The sequence below is a fragment of the Girardinichthys multiradiatus genome, chromosome X (assembly GCF_021462225.1).
Source record: "Girardinichthys multiradiatus isolate DD_20200921_A chromosome X, DD_fGirMul_XY1, whole genome shotgun sequence".
Taxonomy (NCBI): Eukaryota; Metazoa; Chordata; class Actinopteri; order Cyprinodontiformes; family Goodeidae; genus Girardinichthys; species Girardinichthys multiradiatus.
In genome coordinates this window covers 39,627,503-39,651,143 of record NC_061817.1, presented here as the reverse complement: position 1 = coordinate 39,651,143, position 23,641 = coordinate 39,627,503, and the positions used below count along the sequence as shown (strand labels likewise).

Genomic DNA, 23,641 nt, shown 5'->3' with positions numbered 1-23,641 from the left:
CACCTGGGATCCACTGGGTGGATCAGAAATGTCTGAAGATGATTTCAACATAAAGTTTTTAACATGCAGTTTAATAAGAATGAGTTTTTATGTGAAAATTGTATGAAATTTTAATTATAACTGATAATCAAGTGGCTACATTTAAAACTCTGAGGAAAGTTCAAACTGTTTGATCCCCTTAAAACAGCAACTATGTATTAAAGAAATCATTTTCAAAAATCAGCTACAAAAATGTGTTTAATTAAAAGCAACAGCAAGAAGAAAATAAACTATAGACTGTTTCTCTTATATTCACTTCATTCATGTGAACTTTCAGTCAAAAGGTCAAATACTGGTTATTGCTAAGGTCAGCTATTATTTAAATATCTGTGAGCTTCAACATGTTTCAGATCAGGATTATTTTCATCATTTCTGTCAACTACGTCACTTCCTCCAGGAAATACTCAGCACCACGGTTCTTCATTTACTGATGGATTCATTCTTAATGACACTTAAACTCTTCATCTTTAAACTGCAGCCTCAAAATGTGCAAAATACATGAATTTATTTTCCACAGACTGCGAATAATTAACAAGTGAGGTACAAATTAACAGAATAACAAACCTCATTGACTGCATGAAACTAAAATATTCTGAAAACTTGTGTGCAGCAGCAAATGTGGTCCCAGTAGAACAGGGAATAAAAGTATTCAGTTCCAATGCAGGAATAAACAGAAAATCTAAGCAAAAAGATTCACTTAAATTCATGCACCAAATTACAGGAAAACTAAACCGACATCTAATAATAGCATAAGAATTATGGCAGATAAACTCTACTTTATGTTTAACTCCTTTAGGAAAGAAATGACCTTAAAGCTGTTCTGATCCTCAGGAGTTTAATGTTTTAGAAAATATGAAACTGTTTTCACATTTCTAAAAGAATCCAGAAAACTCTGATTAAACTTCTGTTAAATCTTTACTTTTACTGCGATGTCCAGAAACTCAAAAACATGTTCACACTGTGAGAATATTTACAGCTTGGACAATGTTCTTCATTACAATCGTAAAATAATCCAACTTCAGTATAAAGTGACGTTTTAAATCTCATTAATGTTCATGATTCAAAGATCATCTTCCATGTAATTACTCATGTTCATTCCTGAAGGACTCTGGGTTTCAAACAGTTCCAGTTACATCCTAACAGTCCAGCAGAGGAGAGTCCACATGAAGAACCCCTTCAGTCCACCTCCTCAATAGTGGGTCCCTGGGTGTGGGCTCCTGCCTGTTCTCTACAAGTACCAGTGGGCCTCCCTCCCTGATACAACCTGCTGATGATGGGGTTGCACACTTTCTCCAGCTCTTTCTGCTGGTGTTGGTACTCGTCTTTCTCAGCCAGCTGGTTGTTCTCCAGCCAGCTGATGGTCTCCTTACACTTCTCAATCACCTTCTTCTTCTCCTCCTCGCTGATTTTGCCTTTCAAGCTCTCGTCCTCCACGCTGCTCTTCATGTTGAAAGCGTAGGACTCCAGGGAGTTCTTGGCAGCTATTTTGTCCCTCTGCAGCTCGTCCTCAGCTTTGTACTTATCAGCGTCCTGCACCATCTTCTCGATCTCCTCCTTGCTCAGACGGCCCTTGTCGTTGGTGATGGTGATCTTGTTCTCTTTGCCGGTGCTTTTGTCCACCGCAGACACGTTCAGAATACCGTTGGCGTCCACGTCGAAGGTGACCTCGATCTGCGGGACCCCTCGCGGAGCAGGTGGGATTCCCGTCAGCTCAAACCTGCCCAGCAGGTTGTTGTCCTTGGTCATGGCTCTCTCCCCTTCGTAGACCTGGATCAGGACCCCAGGCTGGTTGTCAGAGTAGGTGCTGAACACCTGGGTCTGTTTGGTGGGGATGGTGGTGTTGCGTTTGATCAGAGCCGTCATCACTCCTCCGGCCGTCTCGATCCCCAGGGACAGAGGAGCCACGTCCAGCAGCAGCAGGTCCTGAACGTTCCCCGAGGTGTCTCCCATTAGGATGGCAGCCTGGACAGCGGCGCCGTAAGCCACCGCCTCGTCCGGGTTGATACCCTTGTTCAGCTCCCGGCCGTTGAAGAAGTCCTTCAGCAGTTTCTGGATCTTGGGGATTCTGGTGGAGCCTCCCACCAGGACCACGTCGTGGATCTGGCCCTTATCCATTTTGGCGTCCCTCAGAGCTTTCTCCACCGGCTCCAAGGTTCCTCTGAACAGGTCGGAGCACAGCTCCTCAAAGCGAGCCCTGGTGATGGAGGTGTAGAAGTCGATGCCCTCGAACAGAGAGTCGATCTCGATGCTGGCCTGGGAGCTGGAGGACAGGGTCCTCTTGGCCCTCTCACAAGCCGTGCGCAGCCTCCTCAAGGCTCTCTTGTTCTGGCTGATGTCCTTCTTGTGTTTCCTCTTGAACTCCTCCACAAAGTGGGTGACCATGCGGTTGTCAAAGTCCTCTCCTCCCAGGTGAGTGTCTCCGGCCGTGGCCTTCACTTCAAAGATGCCGTCCTCGATGGTCAGGATGGACACGTCGAAGGTGCCTCCACCCAGGTCAAAGATCAGAACGTTTCTCTCTCCTGACTTGCCTTTGTCCAGACCGTACGCGATGGCGGCCGCGGTGGGCTCGTTGATGATCCTCAGGACGTTGAGTCCCGCGATGACACCTGCGTCTTTAGTGGCCTGTCGCTGGGAGTCGTTGAAGTAGGCGGGGACTGTGATGACGGCGTTGGACACCTTGTGGCCCAGGTAGGCCTCAGCGATCTCCTTCATCTTTACCAGGACCATGGAGGAGATTTCCTCTGGGAAGAAGGCTTTGTTCTCCCCTTTGTACTCCACTTGAATTTTGGGCCTCCCTCCTTCTGAAAGCACCTTGAAGGGCCAGTGCTTCATATCTGCCTGCACCACCAGATCATCAAACTTTCGTCCTATCAGCCTCTTGGCGTCAAACACCGTGTTGCTGGGGTTCAGAGCCACCTGGTTCTTGGCAGCGTCCCCGATCAGCCTCTCGGTGTCAGTGAAGGCCACATAGCTGGGGGTGGTCCGGTTGCCCTGGTCGTTGGCGATGATTTCTACTTTTCCGTGCTGGAAAACCCCCACACAGGAGTAGGTGGTGCCCAGGTCGATGCCGATGGCTACGTTTTTAGCTGCAGACATCTTGGCTGAGTTTCCTTTCAGTCCTAAACAAGCAGAGACGCACATGAGAAGAAGAAGAAGGATTCAGGAGGGATGGATTCCCTGTTACAAACAGTTCATATTATACCGTTTACATTTCTACTGGACTTTATAGCAGTTTTTGCTCCAAATAAAACTGGTTTTATGTTGTGTTGAGTTAAAGCCTCAGAGATGTTCAAACATGATTAAAACCAGAAATCATTTTTCTGGTTTTGACTAAACTCTATAAAGCCTATAATTTGTCCTTACATCAGTGAATGATTGCACTAATTTAGTCTGTAGTCGCTCTGAAAACAAAGAAGAAGAAAAGTGTGAAGCAGATTATGAGATGAGGACTTACTTTAGATCAGAGCCTCTTCTACAGAGCAGTTCAGTGGTTTTTTCTCCTCCTGTGAAGCTCTTCTGATGTTCTCTGAAGGTGTGTTTCTCTCTATCCACTCAGCCTGCTCACCCTCGCAGCTATTTATACCTCTTCACGCACTTCTCGCCGCTTCTCCAGCCTTCGTCCAATCACAGAGCGCAGCGGAGGCATGCGTCATGACGTCACCCAGTAGAAGTTTCTACCAGCTTCTGGTCGCTCCGAGAAAATGTTAGAAAATGACAGAATATTTTATGTATTTATATTAAAATATATTTGTATTAATATTTTCAAAATATTTCAGAATATTTTCAGGAGCTAACAGAGCGAAAACGACAATATTATAGCAAAAATATCAAGCTGCTGATTTAATAATGCGTCCCAATCTGCCTGAAACCCGAAGGTTTATTAATCTGGGCTCTAATATTTTTATTATCCGCCAAGGAGGTCATGTTTTTGTCGTTGCTCTGTCTGTCTGTTTGCAAAATAACTCAAGACGTCATGCGCGGATTTGGATCAAATAAAAGAAATAAACAGCGCAGGATCACTGTGAAGCTCACTAAAAAACGGAAATACACTATTTTAATTCAACGTTTTTATATAGACTCCTTAAAATGATCTCATCAAAACTCCTATAAGATTCTAACGTAAGCCTGATAAGCCACCGTTCTCCAGCTGCTCCAAGTCCGAGTCTTTCAAACAGGTTGAAACTAGAAAAGCTTCATAGAGGCGCAGACCTCCACCAAGGCAGTAGGGCCAGCTTTCTTCTACACTGAGATCTACTCTGGATGACTTCGGCATGTGAGGTGCTGACAGGGTGAGAAACCTTGTGGGAACTCCTAGTTATTGCACTCGTGGATCTGGCAATGATAAAGAAAACCAGGATGCAGATGGTGCTCCACATCTGCACCAAAATCTAATAATCTGTTCCTTGTCCTAATACGCACCTTGTCTGAAATTCATTCATAAATTTTTGAGATATTTTGCAGACAGACAAACCAACATTAACAAAAACATAACCTCCTTGGGAGAGGTAAATATTGTGTTTTGCACTTATGTAATTACTAAAACGTTGCTTTACTCAAACATTGCAGGCACTGCTTTCAACCTGGAAAATTTGTTGGAGGGAAAAAAGCTATGAAACAACCCACTTCATTGTTTTAACTCCTGCAGACATTCAGTCCAGTTTTTAACTTCTGATCCAGTCTTCATTTATGTTGATTATCGTCCCAAACAACCAGATGTTGCTTTCATCTTTGAATGGTTTCCCATACTTCTCCAGGTTTCTCCAGGCTTGTCCAGGCTTCTCCAGGCTTCCTGAGACTCTGCCTCCCTGGGGTTTCATTTAGCTCCATGTTTCTGAATCTCAGCTTTTAAATAAAGTAAGAATCTGGGCACCTGAGGAATCCTCACATCATTTTTATTGGGTTCAGTTCATCATGTAATAATGTCATGTTATGTGTATCCCAACTTTTCCTGTAGGCGACAGTCCATTTACCAGTTAGATTTTTAGTATGTGATAAAATTTTTACAAAAAATTATTACAAACAAAATGTGAAAAGTTGCATCCGGATGACAAAGCCTCTTAGATCTGGAAAATGTGATTCTACAGAATCTGATTCATTTAGGTTGGTTGATGATCTCCATTCATTCTGTTTAATATTCAGGTTCAGATTCTGTTATAAACATGAAGAACTGACGATTCTGTGATGTTCAGACTTCTAGATTTTCCTCTTTCTGTTTTAAAACAAGACAAATGCAGGTTCCCACTGACTAAATGTTATCAGAAATTCTGCCACCAAATAAAACCCCCAAAACTCTCAGTACTAAAGGTTCTCTCTCGTTTGTGCTTCTTCTCTCCAGAAAGTTCTCCAGAGGTCTTGAAAAAAATCAGCCTCTGATTGAACGAAATTTCCAGAAACAGCCACTAAGTTACGGACACGCACCGGAAACAGTGTGACTATGTCTTCAAACTAAGATAAAATCTATGTGCTGTGCAGCTCCCTCCAACACAATATAGACGACGTGCTTTTATTCTGAAGGTTTAAACAGGATGCTGTGCGTGGTGTCGCTGTGACTTTGATGGTGATACATTTGACACATAATAGTAAAGAATTACAATAGTCCAGCCTTGAAGTAACAAATGCATGGACTAGTTTTTCAGCATCACTCCTGGACAGGATATTTCTAATTTTGGCAATGTTCTGGAGATGAAAGAAGGAAATCCTAGAAACCTGTTTAATATGGGATTTAAATGACATGTCCTGGTCAAAAATAACACCAAGGTTTTTTACTTTATTATCAGAGGTCAATTTAATGCCATCCAGGTTAAGTGATTGACTAAGCAGTTTCTTTTTGAAAGACTCCGGTCCAAAGACGACAACTTCTGTCTTGTCTGAATTTAGAAGACTTTCAGCAGAGCTGTTTCAGTGCTATGATGAGCTCTGAAACCTGACTGAAACTCTTCAAACAGGTCATTGCTGTATAAATGTTCACACATTTGATTAGCAACTATTTTCTCAAGAATTTTAGATAAGAATAGAAGATTGGATATAGGTCTGTAATTTATTAACTCATCTCGATCAAGCGAAGGTTTCTTAAGTAAAGGTTTAATTACAGCTACCTTAAAAGCCTGTGGTTCTGATCCATTTACTAAAGATAGATTAATCATATCTAAAATGGGGCTGGTAATCAGAGGGAACACTTCCTTAAATAATTTGGTTGGGATTGGGTCTAACATACAAGTTGAAGGTTTAGATGAAGCTAATATTTCTGATAACTCAGGAATTCAATTCAATTCAAAATACTTTATTAATCCCAAAGGGAAATTAAATGTTGTAGCTCATATTATGAAGGTTTCCTCAAAGAGTCGTTGTAGATGCTGATGGCTGTGGGCTGGAAGGATCTCCTGTAGCGCTCCGTCTTACAGCAGATCTGAAGAAGCCTCTGACTGAAGACACTCTGTTGTTGTAGGACAGTCTCATGAAGAGGATGCTCAGGGTTCTCCATAATGTTCTTCATTTTATGAAGAATCCTTCTTTCCACAATGATCTCCAGAGGTTCCAGAGAAGTCTCCAGAACAGAACCAGCCTTCTTTATCAGCTTGTTGAGCTTTTTAAGTCCCTGGTTCTGATGCTGCTTCCCCAGCAGATGATGGCAGAAGAGATCACACTTTCCACAACAGACTTATAGAAGATCTGCAGCATCTTGCTGCAAACACCAAAGGACCTAAGCTTCCTCAAGAAGTACAGTCTGCTCTGTCCCTTCTTGTAGATGTCTTCACAGTTGCATCTCCACTCTAGTCTGTTGTCCAGGTGAACATTAAGGTATTTATACTCCTCCACCACGTCCACTTCTTCTCCCATGATAGAAATAGTTTTTGACTTATTCCTGTTTCTCTTAAAATCTACAATCATCTCCTTTGTTTTAGTCACGTTCAAAATGAGATGATTGTTTCCACACCATGCCACAAAGCGGTCCACCACCTTCCTGTACTCATCTTCTTGTCCATCTCTGATCCACCAACGACTGCAGAATCATCTGAGTATTTCTGCAGATGACAGGAGTCTGTCTTGTACTGGAAGTCTGAGGTGTATAGAGTGAAAAGGAATGGTGAGAGTACCGTCCCCTGTGGTGCTCCTGTGCTGCTGACTACCTGGTTAGACTCATAACCCTTCAGTCTCACAAACTGTGGTCTGTTTGTCAGGTAGTCTTTGATCCAGGAGATTGTTGAGGCCTCCACCTGAGTCTTCTGGAGTTTCTGACAAAGCAAATCAGGTTGGATTGTGTTAAATGTTCTGGAGAAATCAAAGAACATGATCCTCACAGTGCTGCTGGCTTTGTCCAGATGACAGTGGGTTCGTTGAAGCAGGTGTATGATGGCATCTTCAACTCCAACTCCACAACGATAAGCAAACTGAAGGGGGTCCTGATGGTTTACTGTTTGCTTACTCAGGTGGGCCAACAGGAGTCTCTCTAGGACCTTCATGATGTGAGATGTCAGGGCAACAGGTCTATAGTCATTGAGGACTGATGGCTGAGTTTTCTTTGGTACCAGAACAAGACAGGAGGTCTTCCACAACACCGGAACCTTCTTCTGGGCAAGGCTAAGGTTGAAGAGGTGCTGCAGAATCCCACATAGCTGCTCTGCACAGACCTTCAGGACTCTAGGGCTGACATGATCTGGACCTGCAGCCTTATTCTGATTCAGTCTCTCCAGTTGCATCTTCACCAGACTTCTTGAGGCACACAGGTGGAGGGAGGCAAAGGGAGCATCAGCATCTTCTGATTTGGTTGAAGGCAAACATGTAGAAGCAGAAGGTCCAGGGCTGAGGTGGAAGATAAAAAAATTGAGGTGTGACAGAAAAGCTGTGGGTCAAAGGAGGGTGGAGGCTCTGTTTGGCTGTGAGCAGGAGAGGAGGATGTGAAGCTTGTTTCTGAACTGAACCTATTGAAGAATGTGTTCAGTTCATTGGTTCTGTCCATAATAATTTGAAAAATATTAATTTCTTAACTAAAAATCATTACTTACGAATAGAAATCATAGATGTCCTCTGGTGTTGTGATTATGGGCTCAAAGCTCTTTAATAATTAAAATTTTTAACCAAAACCACCAACTGTCACTGTTTATTCAACCGCTTCACCGAAGGTGGAGGAACTTCGACCTTGTTTTGACAGATTAATCTCTCTTGCACGAAATAAACACAAACGCTTAACTTAATTATATATATGAAGATTTATTGAAGCCAAATAATCCTGATATACCATTATTCTGGTCCAAAAACCTTCACCTAACTAACAAGCACCGTTCTACATAAAGGGAATAACAATAACTACCTAACAATGATGATAAAAGAGAAATATATATATGCATTTAGTGTCTATGAAGATCAAACCAGCAGTTTATGGACAAAATGTGTAATTTGGGTTAAATGGGAAGAAGTCCTCCTGTCGTGTTGATGTCTCGATCGCAGCGATCAGCTGATAAAACGGATCGCCCCAAATCTTGATAAAGTGTCATAAACTCTTGAGGCGGGAACTCAGTGGAAAAACTCCAGCAATAAAACTGGAACAAAGAGAGGTCGGCGAGGCCCAGACCACAGCTGCTTTGAATGAAAACTTTTAAAAGTCCAACTTCTAACTCCTGGCTGATTTGGGATCAGCCGGACAAACATGAACCACGCAGCAGCAAATCAAAACACAGCTCAGCATAAAATACTTCAATCAATATTGCAACAAGTTAATACCTGAGATTAACTACAGGTGATCCTACATCACCTTAACTGCCTCATCCTGACCAGACCTCTAAATGCACCTATCCGGTTTAATATGAAAAGAACGAAATTACTTTGACGTTGATTTCTTCTCTCCACCGGTTGAGGATCAGGTCTGAAGAAAAAGGAGGGGGGGATCACGCGTCCGTGATCAAATTAAAAGAAATAACGGTAATTTCTCCTCCGTCCAGGAGGGGAAAAGATGAAGAACCTTTAGTCGACTGCATACACAAGGAGGAAACTCTTCTCCTTGGACATAGAACCTCTGTAGGTTTTCACCTGCGCCGGTTGTGGCACGGTCTTCGATCGGCAAATAAATCCTCTGATCTTCTCGTATCAGACAGATTTCCAGCTTTCAAGCTCTTCCGGGAATGGCCTTGTGGAGCAAAAGTTTGCCTGCGAGCTCTTGTCTCACCAGAAATGCGCCTCCTATACGCTGTCCTGCGACAGGCGGAAATGGCCCCAAAACTCTGCATCTCAGCCGGTTTATACTTCCAGTGACGTCAGAGCTGCGACGTCTGTTGAGCTGCGACCAAATGGATGGCCCCAAAATCCCCTTCTGGGTTCAAAGGGTGTGATTAATCGCAGTCTTTGAAGCTACTGGGTCCATCCATCATAGGAGCTGAGACTCAATGATCCGTGAAAAAGCAAAAGAAGTAAAGAAACAAAAATACTGTCCATGTGTTCCTCTTGGCAGGAACGGGAGTTCACAGTTCAGTTTGTTTCTCAAAGGCCTATGACTGGGCAGGACAAGGTTAGCCTGGGCTGGACTAAACTCTGACTAACTCATACCTGTCTATGTCATTCAATGAGAAAAATACAAAAACAATACATTCACATCATCATCACATTCTTTTGGTCATCAGCTCTGGTAACCCTGAGACAAAGTGAAACAACAATAAAAAGAAAGAAAAAAAAAACAAGATAACAAATAATGGGGTCATAGCTTAGTCGTCCAATTGCAGTCAGGGACGGGAATCAGCCTGTGGCATTGGCAAAGGTAGCGCTATGAACCATGGGAAAATAAATGTGAAGGAGTCAATCCTGGTTTGTAACCAACTATGCAGTGTGTTATCTCAACAGAATCCAATGTTTAACATGAGTTTAGGTTTAAACAAATGAGCTCTTTCAAATGATGATGGGATTTAACGTAACTCCTGTTTCTGAGACATTTTAGATCGGAAGAAGGAGAGGAAAGAAAAGTAATATAATAATAATGGAACGGCACTACTTAGGCTATCAGCCAGGTGTGTTTGTGGAGGTTGCAAGGTGTCTGCTGTGGTGGACTTTAGGATTTTCTCTACTAAATCCAGCAGAACTCGGCAAGTAGGTATATGTGCCTCGGTGAGACCGCCTACAGATGAACCAACCTCTCTTAATAAGACTTTGCATGAAATCTCTGGCAGTAGTGTAGTGAGCTACTTTCTTTTCCGTGTCAAATATTTTCAATGACACATACAGTACACACCAAAAGTTTGGACACACCTTCTGATTCAAAGAGTTTTCTTTATTTTCATGAATATGAATATTGTAGCTTCACACTGAAGGCATCAAAACTATGAATTAAATCATGTGGAATTATATACTGAACAAAAAAGTAACTGAAAATATGTCTTATATTCTAGGTTCTTCAAAGTAGCCACCTTTTGCTTTGATTACTGCTCCACACACTCTTGGTATTCTGTTGATGAGCTTCAAGAGGTAGTCACCTAAAATGGTTTTCCAACAGTCTTGAAGGAGTTCCCAGAGATGCTTAGCACTTGTTGGCCCTTTTACCTTCACTCTGCAGTCCAGCTCACCCCAAACCATCTCGATTGGGTTCAGGTCCGGTGACTGTGGAGGCCAGGTCATCTGGCGCAGCACCCCATCACTCTCCTTCTTGGTCAAATAGCCCTTACACAGCCTGGAGGTGTGTTTGGGGTCATTGTCCTGTTGAAAAATAAATGATGGTCCAACTAAATGCAAACCGGATGGAATAGCATGCCGCTGCAAGATGCTGTGGTAGCCATGCTGGTTCAGTATGCCTTCAATTTTGAATAAATCCCCAACAGTGTTACCAGCAAAGCACCCCCACACCATCACACCTCCTCCTCCATACTTCACGGTGGGAACCAGGCATGTAGAGTCCATCCGTTCACCTCTTCTGCGCCGCACAAAGACACGGTGGTTGGAACCAAAGATCTCAAACTTGGACTCATCAGACCAAAGCACAGATTTCCACTGGTCTAATGTCCATTCCTTGTGTTCTTTAGCCCAAACAAGTCTCTTCTGCTTGTTGCCTGTCCTCAGCAGTGGTTTCCTAGCAGCTATTTTACCATGAAGGCCTGATTCACACAGTCTCCTCTTAACAGTTGTTCTAGAGATGTGTCTGCTGCTAGAACTTTGTGTGGCATTGACCTGTTCTCTAATCTGAGCTGCTGTTAACCTGCGATTTCTGAGGCTGGTGACTCGGATGAACTTATCGTCCACAGCAGAGGTGACTCTTGGTCTTCCTTTTCTGGGGCGGTCCTCATGTGAGCCAGTTTCTTTGTAGCGCTTGATGGTTTTTGCGACTGCACTTGGAGACACTTTCAAAGTTTTCCCAATTATTTGGTCTGACTGACCTTCATTTCGTAAAGTAATGATGGTCACTCGTTTTTCTTTACTTAGCTGCTTTTTTCTTGCCATAATACAAATTCTAACAGTCTATTCAGTAGGACTATCAGCTGTGTACTGTATCCACCTCCTGCACAACACAACTGATGGTCCCAACCACATTTATAAGGCTTGAAATCCCACTTATTAAACCTGACAGGGCACACCTGTGAAGTGAAAACCATTTCAGGTGACTACCTCTTGAAGCTCATCAACAGAATACCAAGAGTGTGTGGAGCAGTAATCAAAGCAAAAGGTGGCTACTTTGAAGAACCTAGAATATAAGACATATTTTCAGTTGTTTCACACTTTTTTGTTCAGTATGTAATTCCACATGTGTTCATTCATAGTTTTGATTCCTTCAGTGTGAAGCTACAATATTCATAGTCATGAAAATAAAGAAAACTCTTTGAATGAGAAGGTGTGTCCAAACCTTTGGTCTGTACTGTATATTTTCCTTTCGGAGTTATCGTCTTCCATATAAAGGTGATTAGGTTATAGAATCAGGACAACACAAATCTGGCAGGACACAGTTTTGGCTGACTCATATAGCTAAAAATTAGATTTTAAAACTGCAACAAGACTTGGAACGCAGGCAGGGTGACAAACATGAAGCAGGAAGTAAACGGGATCATGGAGTCAACGGGCATGGAGCTGGGAGCAAACAGGAGCAACAAAATCAATCTTTTGAAACAGTTTTTTTGTATTTCTTCAGGTTATCTTTGTCTCATATTAACATTTGTTTGATCTAAAATATTTCAGTGGGACATAAAAGCAGAAACAGAAGAAATCTGTAAGGGGATAAATACTTTTTCAAAGCACTGTAGGTGTCAGAAGTTTTGTTTTCTCCCAGCAACATGTCTGGGCTTAAGGAGGCGCTTTGATGTGGTGGATGGAGGCTAATACTAAAACGATCAGACAGCAGCTGCAGTCTGACTCTCTCCTTCATTTGGCTCAGACACCGAGGAAAAACGATACGCTGTTGCAGCTCATTGTGATAAACATGTTGGAGATTAGCGATTTAAACTGTAATTGACAAACATTAGCAGATGTTTTGCCCTGACAGAGGACTCATACAAAGTGAAAACATGGTAAAACATCATATTTTCTTACCTGTTTCCAGTTTCTAGTATGTTTTATTTGTTACAAGACACCAACAGTGACTAAAAGGGTTATAAAGCACAGTATTAAATCCTAAAGCCTTTTTCTACCCTGAACATTTCAAATACAGCAAAAAAGTTTGTAATTTCATCCTTTTTATCTCATCAAATGGCAGATTTTTAAATGCAGCCATCTTTTAAATCCAGCTGTCAGGAGATCTTGATGTTCTCTGAAGCTCAAACCTTTACTTTTAAGCACGGATGTCTCACTCTGATGGGAAATCTGTGCACCAGCTGTCTGTCAGCCGCTCACCTGGAACCTGCTACCAGATGACATTTCCAGCTAGAGTTAAAGTCAGCAGACGTTCACTCTGCAGATGTTGCCAAAGTGAAATGACTTTCAGACACAAAGGGTTTCTCCCTCCATCTGGATCTAAGTTTCTTCTCTTCTCTTCTAGTGGCGATGCTCTCTGGAGCCAAACACCAACTGAAGCTGCAGGAAGCACTGAATACAAATGACCTGAATCGTTTCAGACAGATCACAGCTAAAGCTGCAGTGTTTTTACTCAAAGGTCAAGATGTGAAGGAGCATATGAAGGACGTTCCTGTTTGCAAGAAGAACAGGAGCGTGGAGAGAATTTCATCTGGAAATCTGCACGAAAAAGGAGGAAAAAACTAAGATGGAGGATTTAACGTTTGATCTAATCACTGTCTGGTGGGATCAAGTAGAGCTGAGATGAGTTTTAATGAGGTCCACAAAGGAGATGGTGGTGCCTGTTTGACCTTCTGTCTTGACATCTGTGGGAACTTCTACAGGGGACTCTTTTCGTTGTGAGAGAAAACTGGGAGAACAGCTGGGTTTGACAAATGGATGTGATGGATGATGGATGGATAAATGAAATGATGAATGGATGAACAAAATTCAGATTTTCACCCATCAGTTGTGTCCTGATTGTGTCCCATTCATGCAGTCTAAGAAAGATTTTTTTATGACCAAATCAGTCCAAACATCTTCATTAACTAAGTGTTCCAGAATATTTCCTAAAGTCATCTGAAAATAAATCAGTCTGATTAAATCAGAGCAACAGAACTGCTCAGACTGGTGTAACTGGACCTGGTTTAACTAAGCTGCTGTGATGTGATCCTGTCTGCAGTGGGAGAACGAGCAGCTGCACAGCCTGGAGGAGAGAGGTCGTCTGCTGCTCTCCCTCCAGTTCCTGCCTCCCGTCTGTCCAGACGATACTGATGCAGATGGAGGAGGTGAAAGCCGGCGCAGTGGAGGTCTCTGTGTGGGTGTGAAGCGCTGTGCTCACCTGGCAGCCATGGACGTCAACGGATTCTCCGACCCCTATGTCAAAATGTGAGTGGGCTAGGATTTCTACAGTCCTGTTTGTGGTGTGGGGTGGAGACAAAGGTTTGAGACACCAGGGGGGTAACTGTGAAGGTATACATGATCATATATTTTCATTTATTCAGTAATTTCTTGTTCCTAAAGTTGTTCCTGTTCTCACATTGCTGCAGACAAAATGATCAATTTTCCTGCAGAATTCACAGCTGGTTCTGACAGACAACAAAAAGCTGCAGTTTAGTGGTTTTATTCAATCAATGATGCAGTTATTGTTTTAAAAGAAGCACCATTTGTTTCCCAGGAGGAATGATAACGAAGGAAAACGCAGAAACAGTCGGATCTCTGTCAGTGGGTGACACTGTGGGCCATTCTGGATTTATGGTTCCTCGTTCTTATTGTCTCCTCTGACACATTAGGGTGGGGTAAGGGTGGTGCAGTGGGGGTATGGCGGTTCGAGCCTCAGAACAAGAGACCAGCTGACAACTGAGGCCTCAACTGAATGTTAATGAGATTCGGGAACGACTAAGGTGTCCAGAATATAAATATGCTGCATCTCTGCACCCAGTCAGCTGGAGCATCGACCAGAACCAGGTCAGAATTCCTGTTAAACATCCTGCAGTCAGGTGAGGTGCATCATTTGGTTCAGATAAAAGTCGTATTTTATGATAAAAATCTCCTGCTTCGTTTCTTGTCAATAAACTGGGAAGGAAGTTGGTTTGGAAATCAGGAGTTTGTCAGCAGCACGGTGGTGGAGGGCTGATGATGTGGGTTTTTGAAGCCCTAGACTGGGTCAAAGTTCCTCCTGAACAAGGTCATAGTTGTTGCTGCTAAAGGTGGTTCTACAAGCTGTTGGATCATGGGCTGGGCTTGGTTTATCAGAGCAGCTGTGGAAAAGCAGATATTCCCATGACTGTAGGTGTAGTCAAAGTAACGACACAGACAATGTCTTTATTTTTTGTGGGTGGAGTTTTAGTCAGCCAGACTTGAACAGTTGGACTCATCTCCCTTTGAAAGGGACCGTAGTTAAAACCAGATTCAGTCCGATTTTTCAGGACCTTACTGACATTTACTGAGAATTTAACTTTTATTACATTTTCATGTGTTCATATGACCTTCATGTTGTCTCAAGTGTTTACATGTTGGTTCTGGATTTAAGCTCCATGAACCCGGAGTAGAACCAGCAGCCTCCTTTGTTTAAACTAAACAGTGGTTTAATATTCAGTCCACCAGAGCAAGGATTCCCACACCTTCACACGACTCTTCCTGACAGACACCACCCTGCCGGGGGGCTGGAGCAGGATGAGGGGGTCCTTTCATGTTACCCTACTTAGAATAACTGACCGGAACCAAGATGCACCCAAAGCAACCTGCTGAACTCTACAGAAGGATGGACAGTTCACTCCATCTTCAGAAAAGTTAACATAGATATATGCACCATGATGTTCCCTTTGTTACCTCAATGGAACCTTGTTGGGTGGAAATACCGACTGCTATCTATTGTCCTTGGAAACCAAAACGTGGCATAAAAAGGTCCAGGGTCCAGAATGTGTAAACAGCAGGTGACTTAAACTGGTCTCTGTCCAGAGAGTTTAGAAGTGTCTTCATGACCTCAAACGGGTCCACAGGTTTCATACAGTAGATGTATCTCCAGAAAACCAGAACACCTAATGACTGAAGATCAACCCTCTGTGTGAATGTCCGCTGGACTGTAAAACCAACCCAGAGCAGTTCAATATTTTCCACAGATGACTTTCAGGATTTCATCAGACAGCTGAATAAAATAAATAATAGTGCAGAGCAGCTGACTGCTTCCTGCAGCCACACTCTGCTTTAATTAAATTCTTTTCATTAAAACCGTTTCCACTGTTGTAATTTCATTCAAGCTGCTTTGTTTTGTCTAATTAATCCCGGAGCTTCAAAAGATGCAAATATTAAACTGCTCTAGAGACCGGAGATCTCCCTGTCAAGTTGTCTGATATGGAGGAGGTCCAACCCTGATCCAACCCTGTGTGCTGGGAAATACCTTTATACACCGTGCATGTTGACAGCAGAGATACGTAGGTTAATAAAGCAAAGTGCAGAGGGCAGTTTAAAGCTGTTCTGGACAGGTTCTGAACAGGTTCTGGACAGCTCCGGTGTGCAAAATAGTACACATCAAGCTCACAGTGGACTATGTGCTGCAAGTCAATTCTTCTTCTGCACATCATGTTCTGCTGTCAGAGGAACCAAAAGGACTTCACCACATGGTTGCAACAACAACGGGAAATACTGCGTCTTGCTCAGACCTGGTCCAGGTTGGAAGAACTTCCTGCAGCAGATACTAGTGCTAAATTGTATAATTAATCAGTCAATCTCATGAATTTATCTCTAATCAATCAACATTTTGCCTTCCTAGGCAATAATTACTCTCAACCCTTTAAAACAAGCAGTTAAATGTATTTCTGTAAGTCAGAGATGGAAACAAGACACCTATAGAATCAAACTATAAATCTATTGTTATTCAAATAAAATATATTGAGAGATTAATTAGAAAAATATGTAATAAACCAAGTTAGCAACAATGATAAGAGCATAGAAACAAACAATGAAAGGGTATCTGACCAAATGAATGAATAATTTTGTTATTCAATGAATTCATCTCTGAAGGTTATTCAGACTTCATTAGACTGACGTGAAACCTTGAATGAAAAGATCTCCAGAGTTTGAAACTCTGACTCGAGTCACACTTAAGTCACAAATGTTGAGACTCAATTTAGATTTGGGGTTTAACTTGGACTCGTATACTGAGACTTGAGTATTATTCACCTTTTCCACTGGTTCGTTTTAGGCATTGCTCCACTTGGTTTCACTTTACTCAGTACGGTACCAGTTATGTTTCCACTGACCCACTGAGCTGTGCTGCTATTAACGTTGCTTTGTGTCACGTTGTAGTTAACATTCTTCGAAGAACATAACCAACCGGACAAACCAAGCCCTGCAGTTCACTCTGCAGCTCCTGCCTGTGCCCAACGCCCTGCTCGCTACCCACGGACTCCCCTTCTCGGACAAGTTGTGCTCGCCAGCCCGCTCGCTCTCCGACGCTGCCCACGGACTTACCGACTTGGGCCCCCGAAGTAAACCTTCTCAGAACAAGCCTCTGCATCGACGACCGTACCTCCCAGCCTTCCTCTCTGACCAGCACCGTAAGCCCTCTCCATTTCCTCCACACAGTCAATGATCTGCACAACTCCTCATCTTCCCTTGCTAATCCCGACTGTCCTTCACAGAGCTCCTGGTTTGAGCCCCGACCAGTACCAATCCCAGACTTGCCCCAGCGTATTAAATAAACAAGTTACAAACTGTTTCGGTTGTCTGCATCTGGGTCAGAAAGTTACCTCCCAATATGTCACTTTGTGACATTGTCTCATCAAAGTAATCTGCATAAAACACTAAAAAATAAATAAATAGAAAATAAAAAGATAAACTAAATACTAATAATGTTTGTATTATTTTATATGCAAAAATGTCTTTATTTGTTTTGTCATGTATAAAATGATCCACTGGGGGGGGCTTCATGGATTCAGCGGGGTCTTCCTCCCTTTTGATCTGATTACGGGCAGCTGCTCTCCGCCTGCTCCCTCCTCCTGCAGACACTGGTTCTTATAAGGGGAACCATCTGGGGGATGGTTTGTGTGTCTGAACAGCTGATTTTATGTGTGATCAGCTGGTTTAGGATGTTAGTAAATACTCCCAGAGCTCTGTTCAAATTATCATCAGAACATGGAGAGAGGATGGACCAAATGCAGACTCACCAGGGCATGGAGGTCCACCTAAAATGGCAGGCTGGGCAAGGAGAACATTTATCAGAGAAGCAGCCAAAAGGTCTATGGTAGCTCTGGAGGAGCTGCAAAGATTCACAGCTCAGGTGGGAAATTGAGCTGTGGAGTCTTCAGGACAACTTTTAGTTGTGCACTCTACAGATCCGACCGTTACTAAGGAATAAGAAGGAGAAAGCCAGAAGAGGACCCGTTTGCAGTTTGCAATAAGACATGTAGGAAACAAATCAAATGTGGAAGACTGAAACTGAACTGTTTGTCCTACATGCAAAACTAATACTGAACATCACCATGAACATACAATCTCCACAGTGAAACACGGTGGTGGCAACATCATGTGGTGGGGATGCTTTTCTTCAGCAGGAACGGGGAAGCTGATCAGACTTGATGGGCAGATGGATCAAACTAAATCCAGAAGATGGATGGAACAAAATTCAGGACAATCCTGGAGGAAAACCTGTTAGAGGCTGAAGAAGTCCTGAGACTGAGGTGGAGGTTCACCTTCCAGCAGAACCACCACTCCAAACATACAGCCAGAGATACAATGGATGGTTTAGATCAAAGCAGATGTATGTGTTAGTATTGCATAGTCAAAGTCCAGACCTAAATCCTTCTGAGAATCTGTGGGAAGATGTTTACAGAAGCTGTCCATTAAATCTGACTGAACAGGAGATTTTTACCAGTCAAGGATGTTCTGTCACATAAACTCCATATAAGATCCACTGCAGTTAGTTTAGTCCTAACATGACAAAATGTGAAGAGGTCTAGATGATGATGTGTCTTCTGCTGCACATGTAACATCCTTTAATCTGTATTTCCCTCCTTTTCTGCCTCTGCTATCAGATATCTGAAGCCCGACATTCAGAAGAAATCTAAGCACAAAACAGCAGTGATGAAAAAGACACTCAACCCTGAATTTAACGAGGTAAGACCTCTCCATCTGCTCCCCACTGTTGGAGCATAGCAGGAAGGGGGTCTGCTCCAGCTCCATCTTCACAGGGTGATGGTGTTAATGAGCTGCTGTTTCCTTCCTCCACATGTGCAGCTATTGTTTCATTAAGCCTCCTCCAGCTTCCTGCTCACTCTGCTTCCTCTCATCTGCTTCCTATCTCAGAATGAACATCTCTAATGTTTCTCCCATCTCCTAATAGTCTACATGGGGGGTGTCTGCATTAATGGTCATAAGAAAACAACCAGGTATCAAATGAGGGTTTCCTTATTCACTGCAGGAGTTCTTCTATGAGATCTCGCTGTCGGAGCTGTCCAAGAAGACTCTGGAGGTGACCGTGTGGGACCATGATCTTGGACGCTCCAATGACTTCATCGGTAAGGCTGATCATAGGAGATAAATCAAAAGCTGTTGTCAACAGGATCCTCCGAGGTTCAGCTGCTGTCCATATTAGTCCTAAGAATGAACGTTGGCAAAGCTGCTCAGAAGTTAGTGTGTGTTTGATCAGATTATTACAGTAGTCATGTACATGTTTCTGTTACTTTCTGCATGTTCATTTTAAATATGAAAAACAAGCTTGTGTGGCAAGAGAGGCCCAGAAGAATCGGATTTCTGCAGTCAACACTGACCCCTAGACATCCACATGACAACTGCTAGAACTCTCAGATCTCTGCAAAGACTGTGGAAATGCTGAGACATCCAGATTTCCACGTGTCCCTGAAAGCAATCAGGGTTGCTAACTGTCACCAGAAGAGTGGACAGTGTGTTACAAAAGTATTTACATATTTTTCTGCATTTTGCTTCAGTGTGTTTGCTGGGAATAATTGTGACAGACAGATTAAGACAAATATATCAGAAATGTGAAGTGGAAGGAAAACGATTCCTGGTTTTCCTCATTTTTACCAATAAATATCTGAAAAGTGTGGTGTGCATATGTATCCCTCCCCAGTCAGAACTCTGTAGAACCTCCTCTGGCTGCAGGTCTTTTGGGGTTTGTCTCCACCAGCTTTGAACATCTACAGACTGAATTCAGACTCTGTCAGATTGGATGGAGAACATATGAGAACATCCGTTTTCTCAGATTCTCAGGTGCATTCTGTCAGGATCTGTGCCATGTCTGTATGTTTTGGTGCTATTTCTGTTCTTAACCTCTAGATGGCGTTTTGAACCAGAGGAGAGGTGACAGGTGTTCTCTATCTCCTTGATGATCTACTGAGGAGTATTTAAGGAGGAGGCTGCCAGCAACTCACTGCCAGAGTGTTGCCCTTTGTGGTACAGCTCAAGCCACATTACTTTGCCTTTGTCTTGACCTTGCTTTGCTCTTTTGTAATTTTGGATTTGTTGCCTTGCAGGTTACCTGAACTTAACTTTGCCTTCAGCGTCGAACTTTGCCTGGATACCGTCTTCTGGAAAGAAGCTATCCAACCCCATGAACCAAGACTCAAGCCTCCTGTTTCCTCATTGGAAACCAGCTGGGAGTCTCCTGATTCCTTCGTTCCATGGATCTACCTCTGTGAATCCTGTCCACCCTCCTCCTCCCATTGCACCAACTACAGAAACTCTTGGACCATCAATCATCCTGGCACACCAGTGTTCACTGTCTCCGGTCCCACGGGTCAACAACCGCCTAGTCTCTCCACCCCCTCTGGCGGATCTCTCCCTCAAATCAGTAAGGCAGAAATATCTTTTGTGAATATAGGTCCAGAGTTTCCCCTTGCTTATGGTTCTGTTTATTTTGCAGTTGGTGTCCCAGTTCCAGTCTCCTAAACATTTCTACATACTGTCAATAAACTTCTTACCGTTAAAACTCTGTCTCCTGAATTGTTTTCCGCATGTGGGTCAAATCCGTTCGAAACATTATGACAGAAGACTCTGGCCAACCCGTCCCAGCAGAAGCATTCAGGAGAACTCTCTCAGAACAACATCATCAAATCACAACTCATGACTCTTCCCTCCGCTCTCTTTTTGAACAACAGAAACAGACTAACCAGCAGATTGAACAACTAACCTCCCTGTTTCAGCACACCCTGAGCAATCTCACCGCCCCGGCTTTAGAGGGCGCTGCAGCCTCCTCCTGTCTCCCAGCAACTTCCGCACTCACGTGATGTCACTTCCCGTAACCCTGAAAAATTATCCGGGGAGAAAGGTGATTGTAAGGGTTTCCTCCTCCAATGTACTCTTGTGTTTAATCGCTCCCCACATCCTTTTCCATTTGACTCAGTAAAGATTTCTTATGTTCTGGGGTTAATCACTGGTAAAGCCCTGAGATGGAGGCACGTTTTTCTAACTGTTTAGATTTTGGTTGTACATTCTCTGATTTTGAGGAGGAGTTTCAACAGGTTTTTTTCTGTGAGATTGATTTAACTGCCACTGCACGAAGATTATGGTCAATTAAACAGAAAAACCAGTCAGTGGCAGAGTTCTTCATTGATTTTCGCACCCTCGCAGCAGCCTCTGGCTGGAACGACTGTGCACTCAGAGCAGCCTTCTTCCAGTCTTTAAACGATCCGTTAAAGGATGAGTTATCATTAATCGACGAGCCCAAGACTTTAAATGGACTAATCAATTTAGCTGTCAGACTCGATAATCAGATGAGAGAGAGAAAAAGATCTTGACTTGAACAGAGCACCGTTAGGATTCGTCCTCCTGGCCTAATCACTGAAACATCTAGCCCCACCTCAGTTTCACATATTACTGAAACAGAACCCATGCAGATAGGGCGGACTCGACTTTCTCCAGAGGAAAGATTGAGACGCCGTCAGACTAATCAGTGTTTCTTCTGTGGCTCATCTGAGCATTTCCTTGCTGACTGCTCTATTCGGACCTGGGATCAAAAGACCAGGTCCGTCAGTAAGTAAGGGGAGACTGACGGACCGTCCACTTACCCCTAGACTCTGTTTACCGGCCACAATAATTTCACACCTTTTCTGAACTTTTCTGCCCTTATTGACTCTGGTAGTGATCAGAACCTTATTGATCAAAGGTTAGTTAATGAAGCACAGATCGAGACTGAACCACTTTCTGCACCCCAGTTGGTGTCCTCATTAGACGGACAAAATTTACCACGAATCACTCAACGTACCAAACCCTTGACATTAATCCTTTCTGAAAATCATAGGGAGGAGATTTCTTTTTTTTTTGTTTCCCATTGCTTTGAATTCCATTGTTTTAGGTTTTCCCTGGCTAAAGAAACACAATCCTCACATTAACTGGGCAGAGAACCGAACTGATTCCTGGTCTTCTAGCTGTCATTCCTCTTGCCTACAGTCAGCAGTCGCCTCACTCCCCTCAGATTCAGCTCCTGCACAAGATGAGATTTCCGATCTCGCAAAGGTCCCTTCTGAGTATCATGATCTGAGGTTAGTGTTTAGCAAATCCAAGGCCTCATCATTGCCCCCACATAGACCATATGACTGTGCCATAGACTTGCTTCCCGGAGCCCCCCTGCCTTCCAGTAGGCTTTATAATATCTCAGAACCTGAGAGAAAAGTTATGGAGGATTATATTAATGAGTCACTGGTAACTGGGTTAATTCGCCCCTCCTCATCTCCACTCGGAGCAGGGTTTTTCTTTGTAGGAAAGAAGGATAGCTCACTTCGCCCAGGCATCGACTATAGGGGATTAAATCAAATCACTGTAAAATATAAATACCCTCTCCCACTCCTTTCCTCAGCTTTTGAACCAGTTCATGGCTCTACCATTTTCTCTAAGTTAGATCTCCGTAATACATATCACTTAGTTAGGATCCGCCAGGGGGACGAATGGAAGACCGCCTTCAAGACCCCGTTGGGAACTTTTGAATATTTGGTTATGCCTTTTGGACTGTGTAACGCACCAGCAGTGTTTCAATCACTAATTATTGATGTCCTTAGAGACTTCTTGAATGTTTTTGTTTTCGTCTACCTTGATGACATCCTGATCTATTCTAAGGACATTAAAGAACACATTCGTCACGTCCATCTAGTCCTCCAGAGACTTTTGGAAAACAGACTGTTTGTGAAAGCTGAAAAGTGTGAATTCCATAAGACATCTGTCACATTTTTAGGCTACATCCTGGAGGGTGGACAGGTTCGCTCGGACTCCGAGAAGATCAAGGCAGTACTCGAGTGGCCTGTTCCGGACTCCCGCAAACAACTACAACGGTTCCTTGGATATGCGAACTTTTATAGAAGGTTCATCAAGAACTTCAGCCTAATAACTGCCCCTCTCACCGCATTGACCTCCACAAAAGTAAGGTTTTCCTGGACACCTGAAGCAGATAAGGCTTTTCGGACCTTAAAAGAGAGGTTTTCTCAGGCTCCCATACTGGTTCACCCCGATTACTCCAGACAGTTTATTTTGGAGGTTGACGCCTCAGATACAGGGGTTGGAGCCGTACTTTCTCGACACTCTTCCTCTGATGAAAAACTCCACCCATGTGCCTTCTTTTCTCGTCACTTAACAAACACTGAACAGAATTATAATGTGGGAGATAGAGAGCTACTTGCAATCAAGTTAGCTCTCGAAGAATGGAGACATTGGCTAGAGGGTGCTAAACACCCCATCTTAGTATGGACCGATCACAAGAATCTGGCTTACTTACAATCAGCCAAAAGACTTAACTCACGACAATCACGTTGGTCACTCTTTTCCTCTCGTTTTGATCTAACCATCTCTTACAGGCCTGGCTCCAAAAACCCCACACCAGACGCTCTTTCCCGACTTTATTCACCAGACACCACCGAGAAAGAGGCAGAACCCATCGTACCATCCCACTGGACTTTTGGAGCCGTAGTTTTGGGAGGTGGAGGAATTGGTAAATCAAGCTCAACGTAATAAACCAGACCCAGGCACTGGCCCTACCAACAGGATTTATGTTCCCACATCAGTTAGGTTTAGGTTAATCCGGTGGTTTCATACAGCAAAATTCTCAGGTCACCCAGGGGTTAGCAGAACCATCTCACTCATCTCCAGGCGATTTTGGTGGCCATCCCTTCACAAAGATGTAAAGGAGTATGTGCAGGCTTGCTCA

At 43.3% G+C, this 23,641-nt stretch overlaps 2 protein-coding genes across 3 annotated transcripts in view; one reads left to right on the top strand and one right to left on the bottom strand.

Moving 5' to 3' along the window:
* LOC124862600 (double C2-like domain-containing protein alpha) overlaps nucleotides 1-23,641 on the top strand; it is a 79,608-nt gene that overhangs the window by 52,317 nt on the left and 3,650 nt on the right. For both annotated transcript variants that reach the window (XM_047356602.1, XM_047356603.1), the window contains exons 8-10: nucleotides 13,673-13,878; nucleotides 18,525-18,606; nucleotides 18,911-19,007. In XM_047356602.1, coding sequence (XP_047212558.1) covers nucleotides 13,673-13,878; nucleotides 18,525-18,606; nucleotides 18,911-19,007 — 385 coding nt within the window. The remainder of the gene's footprint in view (nucleotides 1-13,672; nucleotides 13,879-18,524; nucleotides 18,607-18,910; nucleotides 19,008-23,641) is intronic.
* Nucleotides 220-3,647, bottom strand: LOC124862599 (heat shock 70 kDa protein 1). The gene is made up of 2 exons (XM_047356601.1): nucleotides 3,494-3,647; nucleotides 220-3,158 (listed from the first exon to the last, which is right to left on the bottom strand). Exon 2 carries the CDS (start codon nucleotides 3,133-3,135, stop codon nucleotides 1,216-1,218), a length of 1,920 nt encoding a protein of 639 aa, XP_047212557.1. The 5' UTR covers nucleotides 3,136-3,158; nucleotides 3,494-3,647; the 3' UTR covers nucleotides 220-1,215.